Below are 22,468 nucleotides of genomic sequence, written 5' to 3'. Positions count from 1 at the left end.
CAGCTCAGCGCAGGAGGCTGACACGATTCATCACAATAGGTGTAGGATGGCAGGGCTCAGAAACCATCGGGTGCCGGCGCGGTGCGTCAGGGGTGCGGATCGCACATGAGAATCGATGAGCCGTGACTTGGCTCGGCGCTGCGGCGTGGAGGAGAGCCCGAGCGGAGGGAAAGCAGGAGTTGGGAGATTGAATGGTTCCCATGCTCGGCAGCCCAGGAGCCCCGAGGTGAACAAAGGGCTTCTCACCGATGTTTCCTGCACGGGGTGAGTCCCCAGAAGAAAGGGGAGCTGGGGAAAAGCGGTGTTTGCTGAATACGCTTTTTTTCCCGGGGGTGTAGGCAGGTGGACTCTTTCAGGTCTGGTCCGCTGGGGGAGATGTGAGAGGCAGATCACATCCTGCCCACATCCCCAGATGATCCTGCCCACATCCCCAGAGCCCGTCCTCGTGCAACCGGTGGGACTGCGCAGGCAACTCCTCCTGCGAGGGATCCTGCGAAAGCCTCTCCTGACACATGCCGTCCAAGGCACTAATCATCGATGTTTACTGTATAGCTCATATGTGCTGCACCTGGCAACCAGCAAGGGAGCTGAAGGCAGCACGTGTTTTATATTTGAGTTGTTACTTAAAAAATCAAATTATTTGCATCAGTTTTTGACATTGTTTTTTTTCCCTTGGCTCTGCATGCCAGGGCTCACAGTGCGTGCAAAGATCTGTTTGCTACGTGTAAGCAATATTTTCCCCAGTAAAAAAAAAAAGTGTAGACAAGTTAAACATAAAAGGTGTAAAAGATGATATGTCTTTTCATTTAGAAGCCGACGTGGTATTTCATGGAGGCTTATGTCAAAGAGATTAACGCGCTGGAGCTATACTGTATATTTATAATTGCATACAAATGCATGCTATTGCTTCATATATTAGTCTTTGTTAAAAAATCATTTTGATATATTTGTTTTAGCAGCATAACTAGCCCTGGGGGCACCGGGTATAATTAGAAAAGGGCATGGGGGGAGGCGGGACTTGTAGAATAAAGCAGTGGCCTTAGGATCACAGGTCCTAATTATAATTTATAATTAACCCCGGAATTTGCACAAACCATCTAAGCTAAACAAGGACTATCATTTTTGCTGTTTAAATTGCAACCCTTTTTTTTAAATTTCACCACCTGCTTTGTTGATGTTGTTGTTTTTGTGGCTTAAAACTTAAAAACATGGGGGGATTAGGAAAGTGGCATTTAAAACTTTTCATATGAAATATTTACAGTGGGAATTTACTAGTTTAGAGCCAACACAGTGAATCTGCAGCAGAAGGAGTGATCTGAAACTTGTTTACTTATAATTAAAAATCTCGTTAGTTATTTTTCATGCCTTTTTTGCCCTTCTGCTTCCCTCTCTGCCCACAGCTTCTGCCGTACACCTCAAGTACCCGTGAGCAGGAGCCATAGAGAATTGGATGGAATTGTGTCTCCACACAGATGGAGACATTAATGTTGTTTGTCCAACTGAATTCATAGACCCAAACCCATTTTGTCCCTCGTGCATTTGTATATACCATGTACATCCAAAACTTCTGTTCCACCCTTTTGCTCTCCTCTCACTTCTCATCACTGCTTCAGTGCAATAGTGATGTGGTTGTGGATTGTGTGTGACAACATCAGTTCCTGCAGCTTCGAGAGATGCTGCTCACTGGAGGAGTTGGTGCTTCTGTCCGTGAGATCAAAAAGCTAATACCAAAGTTGAGCTGAAAGAGAGACCTTTGCTGAGAATAAAATTGCCAATAAGCATCAGAATGAGCTGTACACCTTGAGCTTCTCCTGGAGATTTTTTTCAGCCCTATCAGCCATGTACTTAAATTGTCTAGAGCACAGAAGTGAATCTTAAATTACAGTGATGCTAAGTTACCCTTTGTGTTCTTGCAAAAGGGAAAATAAATATGTTCCCTCAGAAAGATTATATTTTCAAAGTATATTTGACTTGAATATTTAATTAGGTTTCAAAATTATCGAGCTAATAAATTAAGTGGAAGGCTTTGGGTAGTGTTTTTCCAGTTCTATCTATATCCTGCATTTGTCACTAATTAATGAGTTTCTAATGCTTCAGCTTCTGGGAAGATGAGCAACAAAGATTAACATAACTAGTAAATCCAAAGATGTGCAACTGGGTTATAGTATTTGAAATTTGACAAAAACATCGGAAGTATTATTATTTGTGACATGGCTCAAGATGGGGGATTGTGAGGAAAGCAAAGATGACAGAACTGGTGCTAACCACTGTGACAACAACTTGAAAAGCAGCCGACATGACATCTTTCCTATCATGCTGCCGAAAATGTCAACTTTGTGAAGGACAGTGAGAAAATGGTTTGCCGAAAATCTGAAAGGTAGATTCAAGAGATGCTCATCATGTCAGATGCAATATAGTCCACAGCTGGGTGAGAAAGGGAGTCCTTGCCGTGGTGATGGCTCTCGCTTGGCAGGCCCTTCCAGACATCCACACTGCTCCAAAAATGGCTACAGCTGACCTGTGGATTGTCTCAAGTTTGCATGCGACATGGGAGCGGCTGGTGCTCACACCCGGCACGGAGGGACCAGAGGCCAGAGCCACTGGGTTTATGTCCTCCTGGCTCACACAGGTCCCAAGAAAGGGGAAGACCAAAGGATTAAGCTTTCACTGTGTGTGTGTGTGACTTAGGGATTTTGTTGGCATCCCTTCAGATGTTGTAACTTGGGCAAAAGCTGCCAGAGGTTTTCTCTCCAGAGCTCACCCTTTGTCTTTGTGTGGGTGAGTGATGCTTGCAGAGCTGCCACTGCCCAGCCAGGACACAGCTGATGCTGTCAGGTCAGCCTGTGCTGGGTGCCCACCACAGGTTCTTACATGGTGAGTGCTTTGAGTACAGTGAGAAGCTGAGATTCATGTGAGAGGGCTGCAGCCCAGCCCGAGCTGTCAGAGCCTGCCATTAAATCTCACCACTTGAGGTTATTGACCCAGCAAAGGGTAACACAATTTTAAGACCATTTCCAGTCCCACAGCAAATCACTGCCAGGGCAGGCAGCTTTTACTGCCTCGTTTGTCAGTGCTGATACAATTAACCCAGTGACACTCTGAGCTGTTGTGGGTACAGGGCAAGGACCAAATGCCAAAAGTCAAATGAGGGCTTCAACCCTGCACCTTAATATATGGCATTTATTGTGGTCTGCCTTGAATTATCTCTCTCTGCCTGGGAGCAAACCAGGCACTGTGAGGTGCACAGCATCACAAAAGGCACGGACATCTCTATCTGAATATTAAATATTTTATGGAACTTTGGAATAAATTATATTAAGCATGTTAAGACATTAATTTTTGCTCAATATCTAATTTGGGTTTTTTGTGGCTTGCTCATTTTTTCAAAATAACTAGTACTAATTAGTTACTAATGAGACCAGATCCATACTTCCAAAATTGTTTATGAAATGTGTTCCCCAGCTGAGACATTTTATCCAAGTTTCAGCCTAAATCTTTTTTTCCTGTTTTTTTCCTTAATACACAACTGAATTTGGCAAATAATCAAATAAAGATTCTGATTAAATGCTGTTTAACTTTAAATACATGCCCTGGTATTCAAGTCTCTTTCTGTGTCCATGTTGCAAGTTTTATTTAATGTATATTTAGCTTTAAAATTTTGCAGTAAATATCATGTACGGTTTGCAAGTTCCTCTTCCCAAATGTTTTAATGGTTTATTCACCTGTGTTGGAATATCAGAGTTCATATTTATGATATTAAGAGCCTACTAAATGTAGGGTCGAGGAGAAGTGATTGCACAGATTTTATAGATTTTAATTTTTTTATAGATTTTTTTTTTTTCCTTTTTAAGTTTAGGGCCTTTGATTCTTTAAGAGGAAAATAAAGCCAACCAATTAACCCCTGACAGGAGGTTCATTAGAAGCTTTGTAATCCCTTGCCAAGTCTTTTGTAAAGCCAAACCAGTCTAGTAGTGCGGATTTATGCAGCTTAAGCTGAACACTGGGGGAGGCCTTTAAGTAAGAACATTTGTTCAATTTCAAGATGTCTTAACGTTACCTAAAGATCGCCTGTGCCAGCAGAGTTGCCCAGGAGTACACAAATCCACAGACTTTGCTCTCCAGCGATGGAAGCAGTGCCAATGATTGTGTGCCTGGCCGATCCCTTGGCTGGAGGGATGGATTAGGCTCTCCCCTCTCGCCCGGGATGCTGCTGCACAGCGGATTTTGCCGTGTGGGGGAGAAGGAGGGGATTGCTGCTCTCTGCTCTTGGGTGGGTTGGCATCAGCAGAGGTATGGGACCGAAGAGCACGGGGATCACAGCATTATCCAGCCCCCAGGAAGAGCCTCAGCAGGGATTGTCTGCACACTGTGCTCTGTGAAAGATGAGAAATACCCCAAGGCAGCAGGCAAGACCTGGGTGTCTCACAACACACTCCTGTGCACTCCTCAAATAGAGGAGCATCAAGTAGTCTGAGAAAATTTACAATAAATTGCATAATGTGTTCATTTTTATAAATTAAAATTAAAGGACTGAAGAGGCATTGCATTTTCAATACAAAGTGCATGTCACTCTTCAGGCACATTTCAGCAGAATATATTGAAGATGGTTCACTTCAAGAAATCTCTGTAATGGGGTGATTCAGCAGCTAGGAAGGAGTGCAAAATTTTATATTATTAATGTTTATATAATGTTTAATGTATATTATTAATGTTTATATATATGTCATTGATATTATTTTATACTGTGAATTGTGTTAAATTAGTGGCTGAATTTTTCTGGGGAAATTCAGTCCCTATTTTGCCAGCAGCCAGCTCAATCCTGACGTGAGAGCTAACATTACATTCCCTGCATATACCTGTATTTAGAGGGAAATCTGCTTTTCCCAACTTCTTTATTAATTAAAATAAGGAGGTAGTGGGGTGTCCACATCTAGATTATCACTGTGGGAGAGGGTACTTGTTTATTTGTTTATTTTTGTTACTTTGGCAGCCACCCCTGTCTCGGCATGGCACATCCTGTGTCCCAGGTCTCAGAGTTGGTGAGGGTCCTTTTGGAAGGGGCAGTGTGCTGTGGAATGAGGTCCCAGGGTGGAGTCTGAGTCATTGTGGCGTTTCTCCTGCAGGCCTGACGGGATAGGAACTGTGACCGTGGATGAGAAAGAGCGTTTTGAAGAGATCAAGGAGCGGCTTCGTGTGCTGCTGGAGAATCAGATCACACATTTCAGGTAAAGGCACAGAGCCCAGGCTGAGTGCGAGAGGAATGATTTCCTCACAGCTCCTTCCTATAAGCAGCAAAGCCAAAAGGCAGGTTTTGAATGCACACAGGAATTTTGCATAAGTGACACAGACCTACACAGGGCAGTGAAGCATGTTTATAGCTGGCGTGTGATTTTAAATATATATCCTTTAAAGGATATTTCAAACCATCTTGCTCCCATAGGCATGGTAAAGCTGTGGATTTTTTCTAAAATATAACAACAAAAAATCTTTTATCCTCATATTTCTCTGTTCCTCTCTGCTCAGTTATTACCCATTTACTTTCCCTCTAGTATTGACAGGCAGGGCTTTCTGCAGGGATGTCACAGGACAGAAAGGTTTGATATCCCCCCCAAAAAAGGATGAATGGTCCCCAGCACGCTGGTCAGGTTGGGCAGGCTGTGCACATTCACATGCAGATGGGTGATGGCCAGGTGCAATGCACCAGGGTGGAAGTAAATGTCCTTTCCAGAGGAGCTTTTTCTCCCCATTTTTGCAAGAAGATGGTATTATTTCTCCAAGGAGATCTAAAACTCTCCAGGTGACACTCAGGTTTAAGAAACTGCTAAATTTATCAGTTTATTACTAACCCATATTCTCTTTTGCTGCATCTACACCAAAATACCCTTTCAGAAAGTTGCTCTATAGAAGTACTGCTCATTCCAGGCAGAGAGACTAGAGAATTGCTTGGACTTGTTTAGGAAAGCATCCTTATAGCTCAGGAAAGGCTTGTTCATGTGCACTTGGTCTAATGCTAAGATGATGTGCTTTTTCTAGGTACTGCTTTCCGTTTGGCCGTCCAGAGGGTGCACTGAAAGCCACTCTGTCACTGCTGGAAAGGGTAAGCACAGAAATAGCAGAGAGTAATTAAAATGATCTGTTTTCATGCATCCTTCCATCTCAAAAGGCTCGAGGAGCTGTTGGCTTTGCATAGGACAGGTAATTAATGGTATTTTACTCTGAAGTGTGGGGCTTGGGTGGGGTTGGTGTCTCCTGCCTCAGCTGAGGGGCACACGTGTAGCCTGACCAGTAAAGGCAGCAGGGCCTGTGTCTGTGTTGTCAGGTAAGGGTGAAGGGTCTGCCTGCAAAGATCCACATCACAGACTCTTGTCAGCAGTGCCTGGCTGCTGCCTCGTGATATTCCCATCTTGAGGCAGACTTGTTCTCTCTGGATGTATAAAACCTGCTCACTATGATCCTCCCCATTCCTGCATTCCTGCTGCTCCAACATTCTTCCCACCTCTGCTAACCTGCACTATGGCCAAGTCCAGACCCAAACCCAGGTCAGTCAGTAGGGCCTGGGAAGGGAGAAACATTGCCTGGCACTGGGCAAGTTGTGCTAGATCTTAATGTCATACCCTGAAAAATCATCACAGACTTCAGGGCATGTCGTACAGTGTAGATACAGAAGGGGAGTAATGCAGCAGGGATAGATCCCACATCTTAGGCTGGCCAAGGTGACCTTGTAGTGAGTCCTGTGGATTGTACACATGCCCTGAGAGCCACACAGCACTAGCATAGGAATGGATGTTTGTGCTGGGCTTGGAGAAAAGCAGTTCTGTGTGCCACAACAAATCAGATTTTCTTGTGTCAAGGTTCTGATGAAAGACATAGTTACTCCGGTCCCTCAAGAGGAGGTAAAAACAGTCATCCGTAAATGCTTGGAGCAAGCAGCTCTAGTCAATTATACTCGACTATCAGAGTATGCCAAAATTGAAGGTAAGGCTCCTTCTTTCTGAAATTACAATTTTTCTTATGTTTCTAGGTGGCAACTTAGGTGGCTGGGAGCTCTTTAAAAAAAGCTCATTTGCTATTTACTCTCTTGTCGGTGAAGCTGTTGTGATTCAGAATCATTTTTATGGTGTTGGCTTCGGAAGCAGTTAAGAACGGAAGCTATGCAAATCATTTCTTTTTCTGGAAAAGAGAGATGAAGCAGTTAAAAAGAACTGTAGCTTTTTTTCCTTTGATCGTTAGTGCATTTGGCCAGTGGTGTAGTATTCAGACTCACGTCGTGGTTTTAAAAAACAAATTGAGAAATACTTGGGATGTCATCTTTACAGCTGAAGGTATAGTGCAGCTAATTGCTTGTGACACTTCAGGAGACAAATGACAAATAAAAAGCTGAAAAACTGTTTAATCTATGTTTAATCATTTGTAGCCAGTTTAAAATGTCTTTTTTTCTGGGTATGTTTCATTGTCTTTGCAGTTTGCATTGCAGTCATTGATCAGTGATCCCATACTTGCATCGGATTTCTTTCTTGTCACTCTGAATCTGGCAAAGCTGATATTTTTGACCTTTTAAGTTATGGGAGAATAATAACCAGTGACCAGAGACACATGTAGCCATCAAAAAGACATTTTAAAGTTTGCTGGAGGATATGTGTTACTGAAGCTCTATGATTCGTCGTTCTTTATATGTTATCAGTTTATGTTGGTACCTTGTTGGCTGCTATTCCCAACTTGAAACTCCCATCCAACTTTTTCCAAGTTCCCAATTACTTAAACCTGTGTGTTCCAGATAAGTGGTATGTTCTGCTCTAGACTCTGGGTTTCTGTCATGTGTGATGTGAAGCTTTCCCACAGCCAAGATTATTGTTGTATGCCTATAGGACAATATTGAGAGGAGGAAAAAAAAAACCCAAACTCAAACTCCCTCTGATTTGTTCTTAGTTCTTGTTTACTTGAAAAATTGGGTTGTTATTATATGGCAAATTGTCCAGGTTCTGTACATGACATGTCCTCTCTTTTTCCATTTTTTTTCTGTCTAATGATGCAAATTGTGTACCAGTGGTAATGAATTCATTGTTATGCATCCAGTGAGAAACACTTAAGAATTGGGCACTAAAAGGATGTTTATCAACTCTTGACTTGGTAATGAGTGACAAAAATAGAGGAGGAACAAAGGTTTCATAAGCACTGTATTATCAGGCAATTTATCGAAGTACTCAGCTTCAGAGGATACTTTAATTGGTGTATTCTGTAAAATGCAATATTTAAATATACTTGACAAGGATGGAGAAGGACTGAGAATCAAAAACAGCTTTTCTGTTGATGGATGCTTCTACCCAGGGCTGGCCCCCGTAGGTTCTCTGTATAAATATCACTAACTCGTTGGTAAGATTTGCTCTCTTCTTTCAGATAAATCTATGCAAAAACAAACTTTATGATCTGTAAGTAAAAATGCATTCATTTCCAAAGTAGAACAGTTAGTGTGTACTTTTCCTTTTGTGCCTCAATTCTTCTTGGTTGTGTTAATTATCTGCACTCTCTTTTTGCACTGTGACTTTTAGGTCTGGGAATACTTTGAAGCAACAAACCTATTTTTTTTCCAGCTGCCTTTTCAGAGAAATAGTTCATTCCACACTATCTGCTCTCTTCTGCTTTTCTCCTCCTTTATCTGTGATTGGCCACAGCCACTTTTTGATGCTCTTTCTACAAAAGTGGTTGTAACACCAATTTCCAAGCATGCTGGGATTGTTAATTTGAACAACCCAACATCCGCCAGCTGCATGCATCAGGTTTTCTCTCATGAGCATAGTCCACTGTATATTCAAATTCTTCCTTAGAAGAGCAAATGACGAGTTTACCTTGGTGAGACACATTCCTGTTTGCTGGACATGGCTTTGAAATTTTGCTTTTGAATGACATTTGAACAGCCACATGTTTATGGCACTTTTGTCAGAAATCCAGAACCAAATCAGTGGCAGCAGTGCTTGAGGCTATGCTTATGAAGAAATACCCGTGAAAGCCTTAGATACTGAAGGCTGAAATCCTTAGTATCTCGGAGCCTTAAACCAATGAAATTCTATTTCCCTCTATTCATGATGTTTTGATCATTATATTCTTGCAAACAGTTCAGAGCAAACCTCTAGAGTCATGGTCACAACCTCTCTTGTGACTCATGGGCATGCTGAATGGTTAATCCAGTAGATCTCAAAATTTTAACCCTCCTTTTTCTTTTTTTTCTTTTTGTTTTTTTCCTTCTTTTTATCCTGTGTGTATCCCAAAATACTCTGTGGCTTTCCTTTTAACCTGATATAAAGTTTTCCTCTGACCTATAGCCTGTAACCTCTTTACCTCTGACCTAAGCCTCTTGCATGCCCAAATCCTCTTTTATAGGGAAAAAGAGAGAAATGTATGAGCATCCTGTCTTCTGCTTGGCCTCTCAAGTGATGGATTTAACCATTCGTGAGTACCTACCACCCTCCTCTCCATGCTGTCCTCACTTTCTCTGTTCTCATTACCTCAAGAAAGTCCAGATCCAAACCAACTCACTCTCCTTGCTTCAAGTCTTTTAGCATTGGCTTGTCTGTTGCTTCTGTCTGTGAAACCCAGTGTGAGAAGTCCAGTCACTTTCTATCAGCCTAAACAAGGTTAGACAATTAACCCATCTGTTTGTGACAAACTCAGACTGTCTGTAAGTTTTTTCAGTTCTTCTTTATGTCCGTGACCTGAATGCATTTTTACTTTGCTTCTGTGTAACCCCAGTTTGTAAAGTGCTTGTCACTGGTACACAATCAAAAGGTAGCAGCTACATTGTGAAGTGAGCTAGAGGTCAGATAAAGGACACTTGGAAAAAGCCATCCCTTTGCCTGCGTATAAAAATCTTTACCCAATCCTGTGTATAAGATCGTATCAGGCTGTCCTTTCTCTGTACATCAGATCTTAATGTCTCCTGTCTGTTAGCTCTCAGCCAAAGGATGCACTCTACTTGCTCTCCTCCTCAGTTTTTTTACTTACTCCTTTGCACCGAGCTCTGGAGGGGACACCCCGACCCTGCTGTCACTCGGAGACCCCCTCTGTGTCCTCAGAGCTCTCCCTCTCTGGTTTTCTATTTGTGCAGCGTTTTCTCTCACCTCCGTGAAAGGAGCTTCCTTTGGTAACCCCACGCTCGGGGGGGCGGGGGGCAAGACGGGGCGACTTTTCTTTTTTTCAAATGTCATATATCATGCTTAACTGGGGGGCTGTGCGGTCCACTTGCTCATTAATCCTGCATATCTGTTCTTGTTTCTCTCTTTTCTCTCCTTGTTGCTTTCTCTCTTTCATATAGAGAATCAAAAGGACGCAGGTGAACAATTGTATATGCATTATAAATTGTTAGGACTGTTGAGTTCTATTTATTTTGTTTTCTATTTTCATAGCTCCTTAAGATATGTACTCCTTCAGGCTGAAAATGGAGATGCATTGATACTTAAGGAGTTAATTTGTGCTGTCTACATAATCTCCTTTTCCTCCTTTCATAGAATAGAGCGTAGAATAAAAATACCCTGTAGAGATGTAGTGCCTTCTTAGGAGACAGTTGTAGAGAAGAATCTAGTCTTTGTAAAGAGAAGGTTTCTTGTTTTTCCAAAGAACTGCAGCTCATTTTGGGTGAAAAATTGTTGGTAATTTGGCCATTAATTTTCCACACCTAACAAGCACATTTATAAGTAAACTAACGTTCATTTTTGGTTTTCATACCTTCTGTTTTCTGCCCTAATGGGAGGACTGGGTTTTTCTTTATTTCTTTATTTCTATTTATTTGTTAATGTGTAACAAACAATCTGGTGGGACAGAAGTCGTGTTTGTGTCTCGTTTATAACCTGTGGTGACATGTAACAAGGCAAAGGCTCAGCTCAAGTGTCCATCTCTGCAGAAGGGATGGTGGAGCTCTGCAGCCCCTCTTCTCGTTTCTGTTGTATCCCAGAGTCCTAGTTCCAAAGTCCTTGAAACCTGAACTGTTCATTTCTTTCTGTGAGTAGATTGTTCTGTTTTGTGGGGAAAAAAGACAGGATCCAGTTGATTTCAGCTCTGTTTGCATGGAGAAATTGCTTTAGAGGAGCACTACAAGAGGCTGGGACAGGTTCTGGCTTTCCCAGACCTCCTTAGCTCAAATTTGGCCCATAATATATAGTATCATATAAAATGAATTGTAAATAACAATCAATATTTAGAAAATGGAGAATAATTTTCCTTACATCTATAAAAGGTGCAAATAAACAGAAGTAAATAGAACAGTCCCAATTACTACAATTAACTGTAACAATTAGAGTGAGCACAGGCTGTTGTGCATTGAGCACAATAACTACACGGAGCATCGTGCTCACTGCAACAACCTGTCACGTGCCTGCAGTTTAGAAATTCAGAAGGACATTCCTATGGTCCAGCTTGTTTAAAAATAACCTGCTTCTTCCCAATGCTTACAGCAAGTGAAAGGGCACAGGGAGCTGTGACTCCACTGCTTTGTGCCCACAAATCTCCCTTTGTTTTAAATAAAAAAAATTCAGACAAAGTCAGCAGGACTCACTTGAAACTGGTTCCTCAGCTTAAGTGGAGTCAAAAGTGACTGGGGTTTGGCCTGACTTTTTTATTTTGCCAGAAGCAAGGATAAAAATAAGATGCTGGAAACAACTTAAACACACAAGTGTCACCCCTTGGTTCTCCTTTCTCCTGAGAAGTGTGTAGTTTCTTGCCTTGCATTAAAATATTGAAATAGAACATTAAACAGGAAACTGCTAAAATAATTAAAAATAAAATACTTTAATTATTTATCAGACAAAGCTGCTAACACTCAGATAAATAATTGTAACCTTTTAATAAATGTTTGTTTATTTATGTAAGTCAGGAATACATAATTATTTTAGAAAATAATAACTTCTCCATCTCTTATGCACAAGGATCCCATGAACACAAATGCCACCTTGCACTGGGTTCAGTTTTCAGACTGAGTAATTTTCATATAGCAGTTTGGGTTTGGTCTCTGTAAGGAGAGGTTTCTCAAGGCAGTGCTGAGTTGGTGCAGAGAGGAGACACGAGGATGGAGACAGGTCTCACCTCGGTGCTTAGTGCCAGGGCGTGGGTGGCAGAGCAGTGGGACATCTCATGGAAAGTAGCTGGAGAGCAGAGGGACCCACTGAAGTCCCCAAGGCAAATCACCTATTCTTGGGCTATCCAGAAACACCAGGTTTTTGCTTGTCCAGCAGCCACTCCATCCCCTGTGCAGGGAAGGAGTCTCCCAGGGCACCACACCTCGCCGTGCTGCACGGCTGGCACACACTGGCCTCCCCGGCTGGGCTCCTGGGGAAGCTTGACCCCACTTGAAAACACCCCCAGTGGTGGTGCCAGGTGGGTGTGAAGCTGGAACCCGGTCAGTTCAGGGCTCAGTGCTGCCCACAGAGCAGCGAGGGGCAGCTGCAGTGCCTGGACAGAGGCAGACATCCCTCAGGTGCCTGTGTCAGGCTGGGGACCCTCCTGTGCCCGTAGGAGAGGGGCTGAGCACGGCAGCTTGGGCTGCGTCAGCCCGAGCTGGCACCAGCCATGGAGCATCTTGATCCTACCCTCGCCCCAGCAGGCGTGGAAGGCAGGAGAGGTTGGTTTTAGACTAGAGCAACACAGCAGGTTGTTGAGAAGCAGTGGCATTTTCCAAGGCATTCGTACTGGCCCTTGTCACAGTCCCATGCTCACTTTACGTCACTCGCCTTCCCTATTTCTGGATCTCAGCCTGGGAGGCTCTGTGCACATATCCATAACTCAGCTGAGGAGCTGAGCTGCCTGTCAATTGACCAGGTCCGAGGCAAGGACAGGTCCTGGTGCTCTGTCAGCCCAACCCCTGCTGGGCAATCACTCCAGCATTTGTCATAAAGCACAAAGCTTAAAAAGAAAATAAAATTGCATTCTTTGAGTAAATAAATATGAAAAATATATGAAAACATCTTTGTGTGCAGGAGCAGAGGCTGAAGTCATTAATAAATCCTATACTTTCACTCAGGCTGTATCCATGTGTGCTGAAATGCTGCTTTATTTGTTTCATTCCTTGAAGTGGCATTCGGCTGTGTTTAACAAAGAATCATTACGCAGCTCTCAAGATTTCCTCTTGCCCTTTCAAAGGTAGTGTCTAAAGCAGTACAAAGTTATTGCAGGAGCTTCAGAAATCTGAAGATCTGCATTCTGATGTTATCTTTCTATGAGTCTCTCACCAACTGCGGGAGCAACTTGCTGCCTGGGGCATGAGACACAATTCAGAAGGCACAGATTCTTCAGTAGGCTCAATAATCATTTGAAAATCAGGAAAGCAGTTATCTCTTTGGTATGATGAGGTTTTGAGGTGAATTGGCATCTCTTTCTGAATTAAAAAACCAAAATATTTCTATAATTTTTTCTTTTCTTTAAAATAAAACATCTAATTTTGAGAGAAAAAATATCATCACTGAAATCCCTTTCAGATACACGCAGATTAATTTCGTGGGTATAATAGAAGACTGCCCTGCCTTGTCCTTGGGCTAGGTCCATTATGCTTTATAGTTGTCTTGAGAACAGCAGCATTTTATATTGTTTTGATGATTGGCTCACAAATGAATGCACACATAACACTTGGATGCTAAAGCCTTTGGCAAGGGTCATATATTTTTCATTATTATGAGGAAATCATTGAACCAGTGGCTATGCTTCTAAAAAATATGGAAAGTCAATCATATTCTTCTTCTATTTCAAGTGTAATTCTTAATGTTGCTGATGTGTTAGTAACCCATGTAGCAGAAATCATGGTGCTGAAGGAGAAATACATAGTTTAAAAATCTTCCAGTCTGTACAGAGTCACACACAATGAAATGTATGCAACATCTATTCCCAAAGTAGCACAGATTTATCAATATACCTCTTATTGCAGGCTGAAGCTCAATGCAAGCACAAACCCAGAATTTTCCAAGTAATTTGAGCTTCTGCAAGTATTTTATATGTCATGCAGAAGCATAAAAACCTTTAGAAGAAGTTTGTCCAGGAAAGCACTTTGTCAGGCAGTAAGAAGCTGCTCCTGGCTCTGATTTCAGTGATGAAGGTGTTTAAAACTCATCTGACACACATGAGCAGCAGGTACAAGAGCATTTCTGATACTGAACTGGCTGTAGTGAGGGATCAGACAGGAAAAGGACAGGGAAAAAGAAAAGCCAAAGTGAAACAAAACTTGCCATACACCACAGCTGATCACTAGCAAGTGCTGTAAAACTCATCCAGCCTCTCACATTTCCCTTGCTCTGAGCAGGAGCTGAGTCCCTGAAAGGGACCTCACTTGTCATCTCTGAGACCTGGAGCTAGAGAAGTATATGAATTCTGGTGCCTCCTAGTGCAGGGCCGTCACAACCCCATTTCTGTTTAAATTTGCAGAGGAAATTAAACAATTAAACAATTTAAATGTTCTTGCAATAAAGAGATGACAAAGAAAAGCATGAGGTGGGGCTTATGAGTGTTCAGTGCCCCCAGGAACAGAGAGAACCCTTCCCCTCCTTCAGCTCCAGGTGGTTCTGCAGCCATCATGCAAGAGCCTTGAATTTGGGTCTGAAAAACTGAAATGTGTGAAAAAAGCTGAATATTTGTGCAGATTGGGCCAGATCAGAATTATATCAAGAGTTTGTTTCTTAGCCTGCTCCAGTGCCTTGTGGGAGCCTGTTTCCAAGAGCGGGTGGTGGTGGGGGGATGCCAGGAGCAGGGTAAGGTGCTGGAGGGGTCTCTCACAGGCCCCCCAGAGAAGTGAGAGCCACCCCAGGGCACTGTGCTGACAACTGCACAGCGGGAGCCTCCTCCAAGCTGTTCTGTACGCGCTGCACTAGCGACTCGTGAAGATGCTGCTGCATCTCTTGCCTTTTCCTCCTCCTCCTCCTTCTCTATTAATGACTTTTCCCTAGGACAGAAAACACTTGTGCTAATCGGGCCCGTTCAACACTCTGGAGTCTGGATGTCTGTGAAGCCTAAGAGCTATTTTTGGATGGGTAGCTGTTAGGGATGCAGGGGCTGGACTCCACATTTAAGGATGCTTGAGGGCTGCAGTGCTGAGGTGTGCAATGCTGTGCAACTCAGATTCCTTTCACATTGGCTTTGGCACTCTTAGGAAGAGCTCTCTGTCTTTGACACCCCCAAATTTGCCACCCAACAGACTCCCCTGGGTAGTGAGGGGTTTCCACCCTGTGGTTGTCAGACATGGGTGGGAGGAGATGTGCAATTCCCTCTCCCCACCATCCCTTCCCATCCAGAGACCTTGGCACAAACTTCACTCCATAGAGATGGGCAGTAAAATATTCTTCCTACATTTCCATGAGCAGTCAGTGCATAGCCAAATGGAATTCTTGATTATGTTTTAAAGTAGAGAAAAAGTCATTAGGCCAATGCCCAAAAAGCAGTTATTTTTGTCACTTGAGCTTGAGAGGCTTGTTTCTGGGGACAAAGTCACCCTTGGTAAACATTGAACAAAGATCAGGATTACTCCAGAGATGAATGAATAGGTTTGTTTTTCCTGTTGTAAGAAAACAAGGAAAAGAAAGAAAGCCAGTAGCTTGAATCTGAGAGTTTGAATTAATCATTACACAGCTTAAAAGATTAAAAATGTGTGTGTGAGTGTGCATGTGCACACATGTGTGCATTGTGTGTGTTTTTATGTAGGTATGTGTATTTACCCCTGTGTATGGAGAGGGGCACCAGCCTAACTCACACTCCTTAATGGTTTACTCGAATATTCTTTATTATACTTCGATAAGTGTTACAGTTCTGTGAGAAATAAAAGCAATCAGAAATCTCCTTTGCACAAGCCAACTGATTTTTTTTTTCCCCCACTGGAAAATGCAAGCAAAATGGCAAGGACTTTTGGCAATAGAATGTCCAGATAAATATGCCAGATTCCTTGCAAATGACATGATTAAAAATAGTCACAATGCTGCTAAAAACTGTTATTAAAAGGAATAGAAACTATTGTGTTAATATATTCACAGTATATAATTTATTCTCTGGGTGTATGTAAAAGGAAAGGCTATTTTCTTTGAATTTTTCCTATGCTGATATTGTAAACTATATGACAGATGGGTCAAGTCCTGATTGCAGTATTCTAACATTTGGAATAGCAAGTAACATATTTGATAGAGCTGGCAAGTTTTTATATATGATTCAACCCAGAATATAAAAGCCACTAGAATTCCAAGTTGAAAATAATTAAATGAGCTGGAAACGATCAGGAACCACACATTTTTAAGTGACAGATTTTTTTACATGTTTAAATTGCACAAGAATATTTTATAGCTCCCTTTAACCAACAGTGACGTTTAATTCTAAAATGTGTAATTGATATTTGCAAAGCAATTAATTCTTATGGCTCATTATTCTATTGCTAAACGTGCCTAAGTACTGGGGAGCCGACTTCAAGTCGTGTTTTTTAGTTCACCTTTTCTGAATTCCAGAGTTTTAACTGAATTAACCCATCTCAGTCTCCTCGTGTGACTGCACGGAGTGTGGTTTCATACTTGCATTGAATTTTTAGCTTTCTGATTGCACGGTACTTCAGGATGTTCGAATCTGCTGACTTCTAGAATATGTGTTGTCAAATGGTGTCATTACCATGTAATACCCCAAATACCGATAAGCAAAAGCCCAGCAGCTTATCCCATTTGTATTTGATCATTTCTGCTTATGTTCCTTTTGAAATTCCCATCTTTTTGTCACTGTTTTTAAAGTCATTTTGTCTCTTTACTTTTGGCGTCTCTCTCTCTCCGTCATGCACAACCAGCCCGTCCGCCCAAGCCCAAGCCGCCGGCTGGGCCACCATCATCTCCTCAAACGCAGACTAACATGATAGATCATATGCTCAAAGGCATGGCCAAACAGCCGCCAAGTACTGTAATAGTCTTCCTTTCTTTTATTCAGTGGTTTTCTAGTCTAGCAGCCGCTCGTGTAGCAGTAGAAAGCTAGTCCTCATATGCAGCTTTATACAGAACACCTAGCGCGACGTGGTAGGTTTTAGAGATTTAGAGGTAGCATTTATTTCAAAATGTCCACATTTTTTTGTCTAGCAATGTCTGACATATGCAACATTTTCAAATATCAACGTCAGCACAAAATAACATTGTTGTTGCATAACATTTTGCATGGAAACTATAAATATGTATGAGCTTTACATGATGTTGGATGAAATGTTTGATAAGTATATCGTATACGTTTCATGTAACTGTCAGTGCTCCAGCTATCTTAGCAGAATATTCTGATGTATAGTAACTTAACCAGGGAAATATTTAAAATAAGAAGGAAAAAAATTAAGATTGACATCTGCTGGCTGCCAAAGTTATATAAGCATCAATATTTTCTTTAAAGACAGCATCTTTGAGCAGTTGTTCTTATTAACACTTTTGTCTTTTAGTTATATTTGAGAGCAGATCAATGTTGCAAATGAGAATGGGCCTGATGCTGCACTGATCAATGGAAAAGCTTTCCCTTGGCTTCAGAGGTGCAGAAACAACCAGATCTTACTGAGGGACCTGTCTTTGGGCTCCTTTTGCAAAAGGAAGTGATTTCTACTTCTTGTAGCCATTGAGGTGCTAGATAGTATAGGATAGACTGGGGAGTTAACCAGGAACTCTCCAATTTCAATATTTGCTCAGTAAATTATATTAAGGGGAACCTTGATTTTTATTTTTTTTTTTGTTTCAAATAATACAAGAAACAGCAGCAAAACTTGAGAAACACCCAAGGCCCTTATCTGTGCCATAAATGAGTAAAACTGTAGAGTTCATTTGCATTTACCATCCCTCAGCCAAGCTAAGCCTCTACAGTGCCAGACTCCAGCTTGCTGAGCTCCTCCAGAAACCAGCCACATTTGGGACTGTCCTGAAACATGCAGCTTTCCTTTTCATGGGAACTCTGTAACCTGTAAACAGGTATTCAGAAAAAACAAGAGGCTGGCAGGACTTTGAGGGGGCAAATGAAGTCCTGGAAGTTTCCTGAGCCTTCAGCAAGGCAGGGATTTCTCCCTGGGTGAGAAAGCAGAATTTGTGCAACCTCAAGTTTCTGTCCCACCAGTAAACAAGACCAAAACACTAGGACAAAAACAGGGTGTGTGGAAGACTGGAGTGAGATGCCCTGTCAGTACTTGGCCTGTTGGCATATGGATCCCAAGGGGGCAGGTCTCCCACTCCAGTCCTGCTCTGAACAAACATCACAGGGAGAGTTTGCACACCCCAGGGAAGTGAGCCACTGTCTGATACCATGGAGATGCCAAAATACCTATGGGTGCAGAGGTATGAGCTGTAGTGAAATGCCCCTCTTTGCCCTTGCTGCTCAGGAGAACTGGGTCTGGGACCTGGGTGTGCCTGTGGTCAGCTTTGCAGAAGCTGTTGTTCAGGAAAATGGTGATTATTTTCTTTTCCTCGACATTATTTCTGGTGAAATACTCTAAATGTTCCGTATTGTTAGCATCTCATATTTTTAATGTGTTATTCATAATATAAATTACCTGGAAAAATACATTTTAATTTTTTTTTATAGTTTTCAGAAAACACTGCAAAATAACTCAACATAGGTAAACACCAAGCTCCAGGATTTAAACTCTTTGGTTTGTTTTGCGGGGTTTTTGTTGTTAAGTTGCATCTCTTTTCCCATATAAATCTTACCTGTGAGCGTGGGATTTACCACTTTTCACTCCCTCCAGCATGCATAACTCCTCACCCTTGTGGAGTTAAATCCTGGAGCAAGACAGACCTGTGAGTTTTGCTTTTAGTAGCAGGTGACATTTAAATTGCTCGAGTCTGACAATTTATTACAAGTGCAGACAGATTTGTTTTAATTGATCTTCTTAAAAGAATTTTTAAATAATATAGACATGATTCCTATAATAGCATCATCTGCATCAAAGGATACATACTGTTCATACGTTAATGGCCAGATGCTGTCTTTAGGGAATGTGATGTTCTTATTTGAGCTAATAAAGTGCCATCATAAAGCAAACCAACTCTGACAGTATTGTGAAATTTGGAGCTGGAGCACTGTATTTTCATAGTATAATAACGAATGTGGCTTTCTGGTTTGCTCAGTACTAATTATATAAGCATTTAACATATGCATGAAAAGATCTTCAGAGCTGCAGAATATTATGGGTTTTTTTTAACCTCTAAAATAACTTACTGTTCATCTAGCTTTTCACCCTGCCTTCCTTTTAACTTGAGTTCTTGTACTACAGAGAATGTAGGCCGGTTAGTCACTCCAGCTAAAAAGTTAGAAGATACAATACGTCTGGCAGAGTTGGTAATTGAAGTCCTACAGCAAAACGAAGAGCACCACGCAGAGGTGAGCAGCGTCCCCGGCGAGGTCGTGTCCCCCCAGGTCTTCCACAGGATCCAGCAGGAGTTTATGTATTTGTGTGATGTCTTCCCAACTGGTGCTGGGTTATCTTTTTTAAAAGCTGGAAGTAGGCTCAAGTACTCAAGAAGTCAAAGTACACTTCAGGAGGAATGTGTTTTCAGAGGGGAGGGAGGGCCAAAGGATGAATTCATTGAGTTGTGCTCTCCTCAATGTCAGTTTGCAGCCTTTCTGACAGTGCCAGCAGGAGCTGAATCTGGCCAAAATAGTCACCACCAACTACCTGCAAGAGCAAGCCTGTCCACTTTCCAGAAAGGTCATATTTCCAAATCATAACCTGTGTGTGTGCCTCCAGCCAGCATGAGCGGGGTCCCTGCCACACCTGCCGCTCCTGCTGTCCAGAGGGGATCAAGCACAACTGCAACTAAACAGAACAGTTCTCCTTTCTGCCCCTTTCTGAGAATTCAGGTTGTTTCCTGGGGTCTCCCTGGGCCCCTCCAGTACATGATGAACTCACCTGGTTTCTTTTGGCCTCTTCTGCTTTGACTTATTGGGAATACCTCAATTGCTAGTCACAGAGGTTAGGATGAACTGTGCTCTGTTACTCATTGTCTGGGTTATCTAAGGCCTAATACACCACTTTTAACTCTTTGAAGCACGTTGACAGAAAGATTCATGTTTTAAAACCACTGAGACCATGTCATAGTCAAATATACACCAGAAAATCGTGAGGCTTGATCCTGGAAACACTTGATCCCACAGGCAGCTGGCATGGCTGGCTGTAGTCCTGCTCTCAGCACATCAGGACATTTCTGCCTAAGCAGGTGATGTTGCATACCCATGTAAGTATTTGCAGGATTCAGCCCTGAGTTCTCTGTAAATCTGGTGCTCTTGAATGCGTATTGAGAAGTGAATAATTTTAAAATTCAGAGTGAACAGTTATTGTTTATGACAGTAGGTATTGTTGCACTCTTTCACTATTTTCTCTTTTTCTTCCCACTGATAGATATATAGATATAGATATACTCACAATATTTTGCATTAAGAGCATTTGATAAATAATTTCACAATCACCTGAAAATCATTCCAGTGTGTATTAAATATGCAGTATAGTTTTACTTATTGATAGTACACAGCAATCCACAAAACCCAACTGATGCCTGATTACATATTTAAATTTCCTCCCTGTTTCTCTACTGTTCATTCAATCTTGGATGATCCTGGCAGGGGAAAGAGGTATGTGACTAAACCGAATGAAACGAGTCACTCCTGTCATATTCCGTGCATGCCCTCTCAGTGCCATGTTTCCTACTGGGATTTTACCCTGGTTGCCCTCGCTTCCCTAACTTTGACCGAGGAATGTAACAGCAACTTTGGGTCGGCTGCTTGCAGAGCTGGTAGCCTGACACAGGAGGGTAAATGTGGCATAGCAGTCCAGTCCATGCATGCAGCAATGGGTATATTTTACGAGCGCTGCAGTTACATCCCAACACAACCCTACCTGCCTGGACTCGCTCCTCAGCCTGTTGTTACCTGTCGTTTGCATTCACCCAACCTCTAGTACACTGTGGTGGAGATGGGCTCAGTACTACACGAGTGCCTAGAATGGTAGTGGTCTTCCTCTGGTTTTGTCTGTATGTGCCTTGTACTGGATATACAGTATTTATATGTAGAGAGAGAATATATGGGGTGAAGAGTGAAATAAACCTCTTTTTTACTAAAGCAAGGGGTGCTTGAGAGCGCTATGCTTGTACAAAAACTGTTTTATTCCACTCCTCACCAGCACAGGCTGGATGTACAACCAGCTGGGAAGGAGCTGTTTTTTAAAACACGGCTTATTTTGAAAAGAGGAAGCAGTTGCAGGACCAGTCACACTCAGCCAGCCACGCTGCCAAGATCCTCACATGAGGAGGAAGGCTCAGAACTGTTCTCCAGCATCTTTTGTGTCACAAGGTTTTGATTAGAGACAGAAGGTTAATGCCAACACAGATAGGAGGCATCCTGGTCCCTTGTTCTGAATGGTGACTTGGAAGGATGAAATCCATCTCTCTCCAGAAGCCCAGCACACTGTCGGTACATTTTTGAATCCCTGTCCTGAGGGTGGCTGTGGCATTTCAGCAGTGCACAGGCAGTTGGCCAGCTCTCTACACACTTTGAATTGCACCCAGGGAAGAAAGAGAAGAGGCTGGGTGGTTTATCACTGATTTTTATGTTGTGTTGTAACCATATTATGCTGTCACAGTGCAGTGAGCATTGCTGAGGTATTACACTTTTTTTCCCCCCCATTTAATTCCAGGTGACTTTTTTTTCTGTGTTGTCACTCACCTGAAGAAGGCTTGACCTGTGAGGTGTTACTCTTTGGTCTACTTCAGTTACTCAGCAGAAAATTTAATTGCACTGCTTACTGAAGAAATGCCTTACTTTACTGAAAACCAATAGTTTTTGCAATTAACACATGCCCCCTTTTTTACCCATGTGGACATCCAGGCAGACTCCCTAATGAGAATGTAGAAAATAACACTCAGAGCTTGTTCAAAAATCATTACAGGAGGAGTATCGTGCCTAGTCAGTTGGGTTTGTCTTACCCATAAGAAGGAAGCAGCCCAGCACAGGCAGAAACAGCAGAATCCATGTGCCTATGTCTGTAATCTGGGAGCAGGAGGTCTCTGTCATTGTATCATCTCTCCCATCAGATGTCTCCTAGCTCCCTTTCCCTTCCTCTGGATGACTGATGACAGATGCCAGAGACAATGCCATTCACCTGTTTTTAAACTTGTGTTTTCTCTCTCTATGTATACATATGTGTATATGTATATATGTATCTTAACTCCTTGAGGTCATACATATATACATGTGTATCCATGTGTAAAATATACAATAATAGGTGTGTTTGGCTAGAAAGCACACTTTTCCCCCCCTTTACATTATTATTTAAGCAAAGCAGGTAAGTAGATGGTAAATAAATGGAATGTTACCATCTTGAAGGAGGTTTTCTAAGTATGGTGTTACTAATCCTACTTACAGAAATTAGGGAGAAGGTTGAGGATACTCTCATAAGTTAAAGAATTACAGAGTTAAAATTTGACTTTTCAAGCAAAAGAGAAACTGTTACTGGTTTGGGCATATTTTT

General features: G+C 42.2%; 1 protein-coding gene across 21 annotated transcripts in view; it reads left to right on the top strand.

Moving 5' to 3' along the window:
- CADPS (calcium dependent secretion activator) overlaps nucleotides 1–22,468 on the top strand; it is a 205,842-nt gene that overhangs the window by 130,615 nt on the left and 52,759 nt on the right. For 5 of the 21 annotated variants that reach the window (XM_033517365.1, XM_033517371.1, XM_033517370.1 and 2 more), the window contains 7 exons: nucleotides 5,124–5,225; nucleotides 6,034–6,097; nucleotides 6,852–6,975; nucleotides 9,376–9,444; nucleotides 10,307–10,324; nucleotides 19,220–19,326; nucleotides 20,566–20,574. In XM_033517365.1, coding sequence (XP_033373256.1) covers nucleotides 5,124–5,225; nucleotides 6,034–6,097; nucleotides 6,852–6,975; nucleotides 9,376–9,444; nucleotides 10,307–10,324; nucleotides 19,220–19,326; nucleotides 20,566–20,574 — 493 coding nt within the window. The remainder of the gene's footprint in view (nucleotides 1–5,123; nucleotides 5,226–6,033; nucleotides 6,098–6,851; nucleotides 6,976–9,375; nucleotides 9,445–10,306; nucleotides 10,325–19,219; nucleotides 19,327–20,565; nucleotides 20,575–22,468) is intronic. The other 16 variants (XM_033517380.1, XM_033517374.1, XM_033517382.1 and 13 more) reach the window with 7 other exon arrangements.

The sequence above is a fragment of the Parus major genome, chromosome 12 (assembly GCF_001522545.3).
Source record: "Parus major isolate Abel chromosome 12, Parus_major1.1, whole genome shotgun sequence".
NCBI classification, from domain to species: domain Eukaryota; kingdom Metazoa; phylum Chordata; class Aves; order Passeriformes; family Paridae; genus Parus; species Parus major.
This window is presented reverse-complemented; position numbering and strand designations above follow the sequence as displayed.